Source organism: Gallinula chloropus, assembly GCF_964237585.1.
Source record: "Gallinula chloropus genome assembly, chromosome: 3".
Taxonomy (NCBI): domain Eukaryota; kingdom Metazoa; phylum Chordata; class Aves; order Gruiformes; family Rallidae; genus Gallinula; species Gallinula chloropus.
The window spans coordinates 252220-264242 of record NC_140087.1 but is presented as its reverse complement, the minus strand read 5'-3'; the positions used below and the strand labels follow the sequence as shown (position 1 = coordinate 264242).

The 12023-nt window shown below is 52.3% G+C and overlaps 1 protein-coding gene across 1 annotated transcript in view; it reads left to right on the top strand.

Annotated features, from left to right (window-relative positions):
* SLC24A3 (solute carrier family 24 member 3) overlaps positions 1-12023 on the top strand; it is a gene marked incomplete at both ends in the record, with an annotated part of 148814 nt that overhangs the window by 98968 nt on the left and 37823 nt on the right. The window contains one exon of the mRNA XM_084262148.1: positions 1105-1208. Within this exon, the coding sequence (XP_084118274.1) occupies positions 1105-1208 (104 nt within the window). The remainder of the gene's footprint in view (positions 1-1104; positions 1209-12023) is intronic.

The window sequence follows — 12023 nt, the reverse complement described above, 5'->3', positions numbered from 1 at the left end:
CAGAGGGGGAGGATCCCCTCCTGTGACCTGCTGCCCACACTCCTCCTGATGCCCCCCAGGATCCCATAGTCACAGCTACTGGATGCTGAGCACAAATTGATTCTTGCAGAGAGGTCTGGTTACAGAAGCAAAGCCCCAAAGTGTAGGAACGTACATTGGACTGAGGTGGGGGCTGTATGCCAGTTAAGGATAGCGCTGCACCAGGGTGAAAGTAAAACCAGATTCCTTCAGGCGGCTTAGAGAAGCCCCAATGGTCAGATCACCATCTCGCTGTGCTGTAATCCATCAGAGGCTGAGCGTTGCTTGGTGGGTGACTGCTGCTGTGTGACATGTTTCTGAGAAAAGGATAGAGTGAGGGGAAAAAAATCAAACCTGTGCTGGCCAGATAAATACTGCTGGAACCTTAAAAGGTAGTGTGAATGTAAAGAGATTGACAGCCAGCGGGACATGGAGTTATTTTTAGGCTTCCTGTCCAAGGAGAGAATCCTGTGCGGTACCACGATGCGTGTGTCTGTCAGCTCATCTCCTTCACCATCAACCTCACTGGCCAGTTTTAACCAAATCTGACAACAAGAGTTCTGAAAGGAGCGTGTAAGATAGCCCTGTAACTCCTCCTGAGAGGCATCGTTCACGTTGCAAGTAGCCAGTGGCCAGGCAGCTCTGGAGCTGCTCCAGCTCCACTCCTACGTGCCTCCTGAAGCTGGCGGGACGGGGTGCTGGGAGGAGAGGATACCTGTGAGGGGATGTCCTGGGGGAGATGGCTTCCTGCAGATCTGTGTCTGACCAGCTGCTCCCATCAGCTTAGGGTGTTGCATGATGTGTTGTGCTGTAAGGTTGTGTCGCGGAACCAGGAGGTTGTTACTTAGACCTGTGTAAGGTATTTGTCCATGAGACAGTCTATTTGGGATGCCTCAGAAGGCAAGCTCTGCCCCCTTTATTCACCCTGCACCTTCCTCTGCGAGTCACCCAATTAGGTATGAGAAAAGGCTGCAGAAATGCTACATGCCCTCACATTCATTAATGGGGTGTGAGGCCTGCAATTTTCTGTGGGGGAAAATTTTGCTCTTTCCAATTTACACAGCTTGCCTTGCACTTGTTTTTCAGGTGTTTTTATCACAAAAGGAGACGTAGGCGTTGGAACCATTGTGGGCTCGGCTGTATTTAACATTCTCTGTATTATTGGCGTGTGTGGGCTTTTCGCAGGACAGGTAAGAGCACTTAATGGTTCCTGACAGTTTGGGCTTCATCCTGTGATTTGGCTGTGCTGTGAAATCAGCTGCCAGGTTCACAACCTCGCCTCAAATTTCTCTGGCTTTATTCTTTTTTAATAGGGCCCTATGCTATTCCTCTTGCAGTTCTGAAAGGAAAAGCAGAGCAGCAAATGTCAGCTCAGGCTTTTTGGGCTGCCCAAGATATGTGGGTGGTCAAAGGAATGGCAGTTGGCTATGTAACACCTCATCTTGGTAGCTACTGAAAAACACCTTGTGACGCTTGTATCTTGGCTCTTTTAGCCCAAAGGAGCCAGGAAATGCCTGTGCCTCTGGCTGGTAAAACGCTCCCACTTCGGTGAGCCGTGCAGGGTGCCTCTGAAAGGATGCTGGTGCTTCCAGAGCATCACGAAGATACTGCTTTTATGTGAGATGGTTTGAGATGTGTGTGCTGAGCTGGCACGGGGTCGGGCTGGCCTGAGTTCTGAGGTTGGCTTGTGGCTGGTCTCGTTCCTCACACCTCCAACCACAGAATGGTTAGGTGGGAAGGAGCCTCTAGAGGTCTCTGATGCCAAGCCCTCACCTCCCCAACCCAGGGCTGATTGCAGAGCGGGGTCAGGCTGCTCAGGGCCTTGCCCATGCCGGTTTTGAATGCTTCCAAGGAGAACCCAGCTTCTTTCCTTGCCAGCAGTAAGGACACCCCTTCCTAGTATAACTTCTGACTGTCTTCCATGTGTCAACCTGCTTATGACAACATAAGCAATTCGTCTGCAATTAAAGTAATTAAGTCATGAGATCCGAGCTGCTGTCTGAATTGCAACTGAATATGATTGACTGCATAATTAAGTATCTGAATCTGCATTCACCACCATGCCCACAGTATTTTTACAGTCTGGTAAGCTATTCTTTGAGATGTTACTGTGCAGGCTTGTTTGTAAAGAGGAGAAGCGGGACAGGGTGATAGGATGGCCAGCTCCAGAAGCACTTGGGGAAGTTCAAGCCTGTGTAACTTGGTCAGCATGAGAAGGCATGCAGAGAGATGAAGCTTTTCTGGGGCAATCTGTCATCCAGTTTTATTTGTGAGAGCCATAGCTTCTTCAGTGTGAAGGTGAACATTTTAGCTGTGGGGAGGGCTGCAGGGAAAGACTGCCCCCAGCAGCAGCCACCCAAGCTCCCCTGATTTGCATGGGAATGTGTGACTGGAAGTTAGGCATGTTAGTGGTGCTGCTGTATCTCTCTCTCACTGTGAAAGCCCAATTGATCCAGGCTGGTACTTAATGACCAAACCTTTCCCTGAGCATGAAGCTGTGCTCCCCAGAAAAGCTCTCCTGTCATGTGTAGGACTTTTCGCTCAGGTTGCTTTTCCCAAGCGAATGCAGACAATCAGCTGTTCAGCACGGCAGCAGAGGAGGCAATCCTTCTGAGTTTTACTCTCTGTGGTGATGATTGCATGCCTCAAACCTGCTAAAAAGCTAGCTGCAAGCCACAGCTTGGAGGGGTTTGGGAGAGTTTGGGAGGTTGATGGAGAGTGTCAGTCTTGTCGAGAGGCCACGTGCAGATGGGAGATGTTTGTTTCTGAAGGCTGAAGCGCTCTTGTAAATGCCTTCAGCCTTCCAGGCGTGGCAGCCATCACCAGTTGGGTGCTGTAAGTCATCCTAAGTGTGGTCTGCGAGTCTCTCTCAAGCCAGGAACTGAGATTTGGACTGATTTTTCCCAACTTTCGTTTCCCCTGACTCTGCTAGTGATTTGCATGTGGTTTCATCCAGTCACTTAACCTCTGCTTGCTGCAGGGGCCGGGTGAGAGCTGGAGTGATCGACATCGCTGCGTGGAAACATGATTTAAACGAGCAGAGAGGAACCCCCCAGTTTAAATAATTCCAGTATTCTAGTGTAAAGCTCTGTGCTTTTCATTTTTCTCTGCTCCCAACCCTTCACCAAAAAGTCATTCACTTTCACTGGCATGATGGATCTTTTTGTTTTGTGTTAGTAGGAGTTTGATTGTATTATCAGTAACGTCTCTGCAGATGCACAGACAGAGGTGCTGCGTTTCACTGGCAGTTGGGTTTCCGTTCTGCTGGGTGCCAGCATCTCAGTTTGGAGTTGCTTTGCAGTGGGGTAGGTGAGCCTGGAGCAGGCTGCTGCTCCAGCTGCTGTGCTTGCTGTGCTCCAGCTCCCTTAGAGCGGGGTCTTCTCTGCTGAGCTCAGAGCCACGGGGTCAGCAGCTGGAGTCCTCTGGGTCTCAGATGAGGCCAGTGAGTCACGAATTTACCAGCCATGAGCCTCCCCTGAGGATGCTCGGGACACAGACCTGCTTTCTGGGACCTCTGCACTGGAAAGTGACCTTCAGGCATCCCGGGTCAAGGCTTGGAAGGCTTTTGGGTTTGTCAGGAGGGAGGAGCAGACAACTAATCCCACTCCCGTGGCAGTGTCAACCCAGTGATGTTCACGTGGCCTTAGCATTCACCGTTCATCAAAACCCCTCACTGAGTGCTTGGCTGTTGGGAGATGGTGGCTGCTGACTGCCAGGCTGAACAAGAAGGGCTGCTGCTCTGTTCCCCTCTGTCAAGGAAGGGGCAATTTCGAGATGGTCAGGGGCTGATTTCCAGAAGGGTGTTGTGGGGGTTATGGGGGTGTCTGGCCCTCGCTGCAGCAGCACTGCTCCTGTGAGAGCTTGTATGTGCTGGCCAGGACGGTGTGCAGGGGCTGTGGCAGCACCTTGGGATCCGGCTGGTCAGGACACCAGGTGGCTTGGAGATGGTGGCAGCCCAGGAGAGCAGCACGGGCAGCAGCGCCCACCGAGCCACAGCCGTGGCAGGGCCGCTCCATCCCCTCCCGGGGTGCCCAGTTCGGAGCTGGGGGAGGAGGGGTCCCTGTGCTGGAGGTGACGGGACAGCTGCCCCAAGCAGAGTGCTTCAGAGGGCTGCACACCCACGGGCTGGGAAACCCGGAGCTGAGGGAGCTGAGGCCCATTTCCATAAGCGCCCGTTTGTTTTTGCAGAGCTGCTCAGTATCATGCACAAGCCTTTTCTTTCTTTCTTGTTGGTTGGGTTTTGACTGGCAGAAGGTTGAATTACAAAATACTGACCTCTCTCTAAGACATGTTTTATTTTTACATTAGGTGGTGGTGTGTATGTGCTGTGGTTGGATGTATTATTATTCATTGGCTTAAGAAAATGCCGGGTTGAGCTACATGCACGTTGTTTAGAAAAGGGAACAAACCTACAGCCCCAAAAGCAGGTGTGCATTTACTTGAACACCAACTCTAACCGACTCTTTCTAAGCCTTTAATGGCCAGTAAGTGCACACTTCTCAGAATAAATGAGAGTAGGCGTCCTGCTGCTGGAACTGGGGAAGGGAAGCGCGGCGCCCACACCTCTGTACGGCACTGCACGCCTACAAACTGCACTGAAAGAGCATTGTTAAGGTTGAAAGTCAAATGCGGGAAAGTTAGAAAATAGCTGTGGTAACATCCCTGGTCCAACCTTAATTTGTGCCCCTGGCGTGTCTGCATTAGTACACAGTCTTTAATTACAGGGTCCCATGCTGGTGTCTCCACGGGGGCCTTGCCTCCCTCCGTGCACAGAATGGACTTTGCTCACTTAATGAGCAGCTATTCATGATTTTGTTTTCCCTTCATTGTTCAGTGTGTGCCCTTCTGCCTTATTTACCAGGCTCTATTCAAGCCCTGTTCCAGAGGCAGAATTATTAATTTCCTCTTGAACTTGTGCCGATCTCATCGCTATTGTATCTGAACAGTTGATGGACAATTAATTAATTTCCCCCAAACCTCTGTGAGATGAAGGGATGTTTTAAAGACAGGGAAACAAAGCAGGGAGAGATTAAAAAAACAAAAGAATAACTTGTCATTTTAGAGGCCAATTAGAGCTGACACGGGCCTGGTTTTCCCTTGAATGTAGAGCCATCCTGTGGCATGTTCTTTGTGGAGAGGGCAGCTCCCTCTGACTCCAGGCGCTGCTCCTGCTGCTCTGCCTCAGCATTGCACGAGGATGTTGCTGCTGGGCTGGCTGTGGTTTAAGTGCCCATGTCAGTGCCCATACAGCCCAGCTCTTCTTGGGAGCATTCAGCTGCTTGAGCCATGCGAGCCCCTTTTCTTCTCCTAGGTCCCAGCTCCTGTTCCACTTCTGCAGGGGGTGCAGGAAACACCTTGTGAGCCCTGGCTTCATCCCTGTGACCGTTCCTGACCCAGGTTGAGCAAGGGGCTGAACTCCCTCATCTCTTAGCATCTAGTGCTTGCTCCTGCCCGTGATGATGCACCCAGATACTCCAGGTTTCTTTCCATTTGATCTGACTCCTGACTCCTCCTCCCCATCCCCATCTCTTGAGGCTTGAGAGAAAAGCTTTCTCCAGAGAGGTTTTTCCCCTGGGTCATGAATCCACCCCACAGCTGTCTCTCAAGCACCCAGCTTTCCCTGCATCGAGAGCGGTCTAGATCCCTTCTTCTCGCTCCTCTGCTGTGTGGCTCCTTGACCTGACTCCTCCTGGCTAGCTTTATCCATGCCAGGGAAGCACCTCTGGAGGTACAGGAACCTACTCAGTAGCCAGGGCAATTGCATTTTCCTCATTTCTTCTTTCCTGCCAGCTGTAGCCTTGCTGCACCTCACAGGCAGTTCAGGATGGAGTGTGTGCCACACATCTGCCTTTGCCCAAAGCTAAAGGACCCCCCCCACCCTTGGTTTGTAATCCCAGCAGCCACAGCCACCACGAGAGGCTTCCTTCCTTCCGGACATGTCTCTGAAGTCATTAAAAGGCCTTAACAAGGCTCCCTTGGGCAGCACAGCGAGTCTCCAGTGGGAAGCCCCACAGTGCCCACGTGCTCCAGACCTGCTGGGAGCTGGTGCTGTGAAGGTGAAAAGCCCTTGGTGCTTAAACAGTCCCTCTGAAGTAGCTTGGGAGCAGGCTGCCAGAAGCCCTTGAACAAGGCAGTAATTAAAAAAGGTTATGTATTTAATTTTGAAATCTTAAAGGAATTTATCACCTTGGTGTAGCTGGAGCCCCAGCCCTGCAGTCACTCATTCTGCAGACTGAGCTGCTTGCAGGATGGGTGTCTGGAACCAACACAGCTTGTCCTGGTTTAGCTTGGCAGGCCAGTTGCCCGCTCTCCCTGCAGTGGGATGGGGGAAGAGGTGGAAGGGGGAGGGAGTAAGACTTGTGGATTGAGGTGAAGACAGGTAATAGGACAGAAAAGAGATAGAACAGAGTAATGCTGATGGTAATAATGATAAAAGGATAAACAACTGCTCACCACCCAAGCCAGTGCTCATCTTCTTCTCGAGCTGAACCACTCCCTGGCTCACTCCTGGTTAGATCTGGAGCCTGATGCCCTGTGATGTGGAATGTCCCTTTGGGAGCTGGGCTCAGCCATGTTTGGCCCTCCCAGCGCTGTGGGCCCCTGCCTTCTCCTCAGCACCCCAGTATGAGAGGCTGAAAAGACCTTGACTGCTTGGCAACAACTGAAACCACCCGTGTGTTATCAACGTTACTCTCACCCTAGATCCCAAACGTGGCACTGTATGGCTGCTAGGAAGAGAACTACCTTTGTCCCAGCCACAGCCAGGACACTGTACACTGTGCTGTTGTGCCTTGTTTCAGGGCTTTTAAATATCTGTGGTAGTGTTGGAATGCTCCTGAAGAGCTGCTCTCACACGCTCAAAACTTACTGATGTAGGTGGAAACCAGTGTCCCTTTCTCCTCTGTGGCCAAGGACAAGGTTGGGCTGGAAAATGGAGGGGTAGGAGTCATGTCAGTGGGCTGGGGAGATCACCCGTGGGGCTGCCTGGAGCTGTAGCTGTGCTGCAAGCTTGAGGGAAGCCTTAACAATGGCTTTAAATACCCATGGAGACAGTTGTGTTAGGGATATTACAGACCCCTCCTCCCCTCTGCTTTTAAACAGCACTAAAAACTGGAAGAGGTTTCAAATCCAGCATGTGTCAGCGACACCTCTGCCCATCAAACCCCTAAGAGTTGGGGGGCTTCTTACAAACTGCAGAACCACGGCAGCTCTGGGTTATATAACAAATACTTGTGCCATGGTTTGTTACTGAAAAGTAGAAATGAATGTTTGGGTGCCCTGAAAGCGACTTCATTTTCTCTTCCAATTAGTGCTGATGACGCTTTGTGGATGGCCAGTAAAGGTTCTGGACTGGAGGGAGGTGGGTTTTTTCAGTTTCTGTCTCTTCTCACTCATAGAGCACTGAAATCTCCTGAGGTCTTTGTCCTTGGCACAGGAGGACCAGCTCTGAAAACGTGACCGTCGGTGCAGGCTGCCTGCGGTTTGATGGCTAAGCCAAAACTGTCTGCTGGGTTGTCTGAGCTAGCACCTGCACTCCAGAAATTGGATCTTTCTTTAAAATGTCCTAAACTGGCCTCTGGAAGCTGAAGAACTCAGCCTCTGGTGCATTTTGCACTCTGTGCAAGGCATATTTAAAGAGAGCACCATAGCTGACCCTCACAGGTGGCAGAAGGCAGCCTGCTTGGCCGTTGCCCTGGGCCTTAGATGCTTTTGCTTCTTCCTTCTTGTGTCCTGCTGCAGTATCCTGAGGAAGATCTGCCTTGCTTCACCTGGGCAGCAGGTGCGGTTCCTGAGCCGTAGATGGTTTCAGTGTATGGAACACCTTACAGCTGTCCTCACGCCCCAGGTGCTGATGCCGTGTGGGTTGGATGTGTCTGTAGCTGTTCCCCCTCACTGCCTGTACCCCTGTGACACTGATGTGTGTTCTCAGTTGTGCAGCTCAGGCTGTACAGCCTCAGAGTGGTTTGTTTGGCTGCTGTGCTTTGCTTTCTGCTGGCAAAGAGAAGGAGGGAGAAGGCAAGAGAATGCCCCAAGAGGTGAAATGGGAGCAGATGCAGCCCTCCAAACATCAGTCCAGCCAGATCTCACGGAGATGCACGCTGGGTGGCATGGCAGGGACGCAGGTGTGGAGCCTGACATCTGCCTTGGGGTGCATTGCACTGGGGTTTCCTCCAGGAGCACACAGCAGCTGTGTCTGGGGAGAATGAGCTTTGCCCAGGCCTGTGCCTGAGTCCTCCCTCACACTCAGGTTTGTGCCTCACAAGCTCCTCACCACCTTCTTCCCTCCACTGCGCTCTCACCACCCCTGTCAGCGAGGGTGTGGGGTGCTCAGCAGTCAGTGCCTGTTTCATTCAGCTCTCCTGTGAGCCAGAGTTGTTCAGTTTTGAAATGTCCCCTGTCCAGACACTTCTCTTCCTTGCAGCTCTGCTGCTTCCTCCTGCCTGTCCCCCAGTCCTCCTCTGCCTTCATCCCCAGAGCGTGACAGGCTGCTCTGGGTGGAGCAGGGGACCATGAATGCTGGGCTGTGCCAAAGGTGTTCTTGGGTTTTTAGAGGCTCTTCCAGTTACATCCCATGCCAAAGGGTCTAGCTGGTGGCCAGGCATCATTCCTCAATATCCTGGAGTGAAACAGGACTTACCATGACTGCCTGACCTGCCTCCTCCTGCTCCAGTGGTATTCTTGTACCCGGGAAGACAGCCTAGAGTTCTGAGGGCTCTCCTCTATCCCAGTGGGGATAAATAAACCCTTGTGTCACTGGGGGTGCCTCTGGCAGCCATCAGCTTGGCGTGTGCTCTGGTGCGGAACTATACCCAGGAGATAGGTGTGAGAGAGAGTGAGGAGCTGGGACAAGGAGTCTGAGCAGAGATTTAATAACCAGGTAGAACATTGTTTATTGAAGGGGCTGGGATGGACTTTTGTAATCTATTTTAACCTAGCTCTGTCACACAGTTCGCTGGCATGGCCTCTTAATCTTTTAAGCTTTAATTTCACCGACAAGAAGTCATTCAGACTGGGGTCGCTACTGACCTTTGGCTCGATGACTGCGCCACCAGCTTGTATTTCTCCTCCTCCTCCTCCTGCATTGTGGAGGAGTTTTGGGAGAGGAGAGTTGGAAGGCTGCTTTTCTTCTTCGTTGGTCTGTGACCATCAGTGGGAAACATGTAAAACTGTGGAGAAGCAGTTTAAGGAGAACTTAATGCCAATTATTGGGACCATATGCTGCTCTTGCAGTCTGGGCCACAATGGTTGTGCTGGCTGTGTTTCCTAGTGACTGTGGGCCTGCTCTTTCCCTGGTAGAGGTCTGCTGCAGGCTTGAGAGCAAGAAAGGGGCAGAGTAATAAAGCAGACAAGGATCCAGCACCGAGACTTCTGCTGAAGACACAGTCTGTCCCAGAAGTCAAGTGTGGGCCCTGATGGGAGCCCAGAGCTGCTGGTGTGGCCATGGGTACATGAAATTCCAGGTGTTGTAAGGGTGCAGGGAGGGTGCTGGTGGGGCTGCTGCCACCCTCCTGCAGACAGTCAGGTGCTCAGCTTGCGCTGCAGGCAGAGCAGAACGGTGTCAGTGGAGTTTCAGGACAGAGAAACATTGGTTAGTACAGAGATGCTGCCCCAGTCCCTGTACACCCCTGGAATACAGAGGGTGCTGGCAGCAACCTGCTGCTCGGCTCCCTTCCCTGCCACTGTCTGGTCAGGCAGCTGCTCGGGCTCCTCTGCCTCTTGCATCCTTCCTTGTGTTTCCCTAGACTGATCCAGGAGGATCCACTGTGAGAGAGCAGAGCGCTCCTTGTCCCTGGGGTTTTCCTGATGGGGTGTTCGGCACTGGCAGGCAATAAGAGTGACTCTGAGGAGTAAAGCAAAGGGATTCCCTTCCAGCTCCCCCTTTAGCATGAGTGGCATTGTCTTGGGGATGGGGATCTTGTGGATTTATAGCAAATTCGGAGCTGTTGTGCCAGCAGATGTGGCTTGTGTTAACCACAGAGTCTGTTTGTTAACCAGGAAGCCCTGAAGCGACTTTGTCCTTTCTCTGGGAGCAGGGTGCCTTGTCTGCACCATGCTGCTCCACAGCATCAGCCTGTGCCGGGTGGATGAACCCTGGCAGAGGAACCTGTTACCCTGCAACCCTTCTGCTCTCCTTTTGGGGAGGCCTGACTATCTCCACAAACGTTCTGTCATTCCTGAAGTCACTTCATTTCCCAGAACTAGCCCGGCAGCATGCAAGAAGTCAGTGTTCTGGCGCTGCACGCCAGCCAGGTGGCTGGCGAATGCTGAGCTTGAAGCAGGGCTGCCCACATCAGCCCCGTCTGGTTCGGCGCACGAGCCTGGGCCTGGTGATGTCAGGAGCCTGGTGTCTGCGGCTGAGCTGAGCCAGCAGCCGCCCAGTGCAGGCAGAGAGACTGGGCCTACTGGTGATTTGTTTTTCTCCTCATAAGGTTCTGGTTGCTGTTGTCATAGCACCTGGCAACGTCTGTTGTGGGCTAAAGCTCCACTGTGAGTGTCACACAAATCACAGAATCACAGACTGGGCTGGGTTGGAAGGGACCCCAGGGATCATAGAGCTCCAAACCCCCTGCCACAGGCAGGGACACCAACCTCCAGGCCTGGAGCTACACAAGGCTGCCCAGGGCCCCATCCAACCTGGCCTTGAACACCCCCAGGGACGGGGCACCCACCCCCTCTCTGGGCAGCCCCTTCCAGCCCCTCACCACTCTCTCTGTAAAAACCCTTCCCCCTAATATCTACTCTGAACCATCCTTCCTTTAGTTTTAATTGGTTCCCCCTTGTCCTGACATCATCTACCCTTTTAAAAAGCTGATTCCCCTCCTGTTTCTCTGCTCCCTTCAGGTACTGGCAGGCTCCCTCTGCAGCCTTCTCTTCTCCAGGCTGACCCAGCCCAGCTCCCCCAGCCTCTCTTCGCAGGGGAGCTGCTCCAGCCCTCTGAGCATCTCTGTGGATTCTCTGACCCCTCTCCAACAGTTCCACATCTTTCTTGTGTTGGGGGCCCCAGACCTGGCCACAAATGCAGAGCCCCAGCACAACCCTTCCCCTGCATGCTGGTGGTCAGGGCATCCCAGGAGGCAGCGGAGGGACTGAGCGTGCAGGTGGGAGAGCACGAGGAGGCCGTGCTACAGCAGCAGCCTGGCTGCAGCAGCACAGCTGCTGAACATGGAATGAACAGTTTATGGGGGCCAGGGTGGTGAGGTGTTTTTAGAAAGCTCCTCTCAGGCCCAGGGCCAACCTCATGGTACCCCCTACAGAAGACTGTCATTTCATTGAATGATTTGGGTGGAAGGGACTTCAGAGATCAGCTAGTTCTAACTTCAGAGGATGTGGTGGGGGCTGGTAACGGGCAGATGAGGTGCCAGGACAGTCAGTGATCAATGACTGGTCTGCCCATCATAGAAGTTGCTCTCATTTAGTTACTACTTATGTCAGCATGTCAAAACCTTATTTGTAGAGTGGCATCCAGCACTAGGATACAAATAGGGGAGGCAGAGTTGGAAGTGGATTCTTACCATTATCAAAGCAAATCTAGTTCCCAGTTGCCACTGAACACCATCACTGTTTGAGGTTCATTTTTCTCTGTCAGGCTTCACAAGCAGTGCTGTGGACTTGCTGTTGTTAGGATTCTTTCCTGAAATCATTTGTAGCATAAAAGCAAGGGAAATCACAAAATCTGGCTTTATACCTGTGAGGAGGCTGGGGAATGTTTACCTTGTGTTGTGTGCCCTCCTGTACCATCTCTACAGCTGTCCTTGAATTCCTGCATAGAACTGCCTGCGGTCCCTGCAAGCGGAGGTCTTCAGGGTCCTGCTGCCTGGGTGCTGCAGGAATCCGAGCTGAGGAGACTCTCTGGTCTGTACATCTCATGGACGACTACAAGTACTGGTCGAGCAGGGAAATATTCTGGGCTTTGTCCTGAGGTTTGGCAAGGGTCCACTGTTTCCATTCTGAGAATGTCACAGAGACAGATTGCTGCTGCAGTCATGAAAATATCAAGAGCTGCT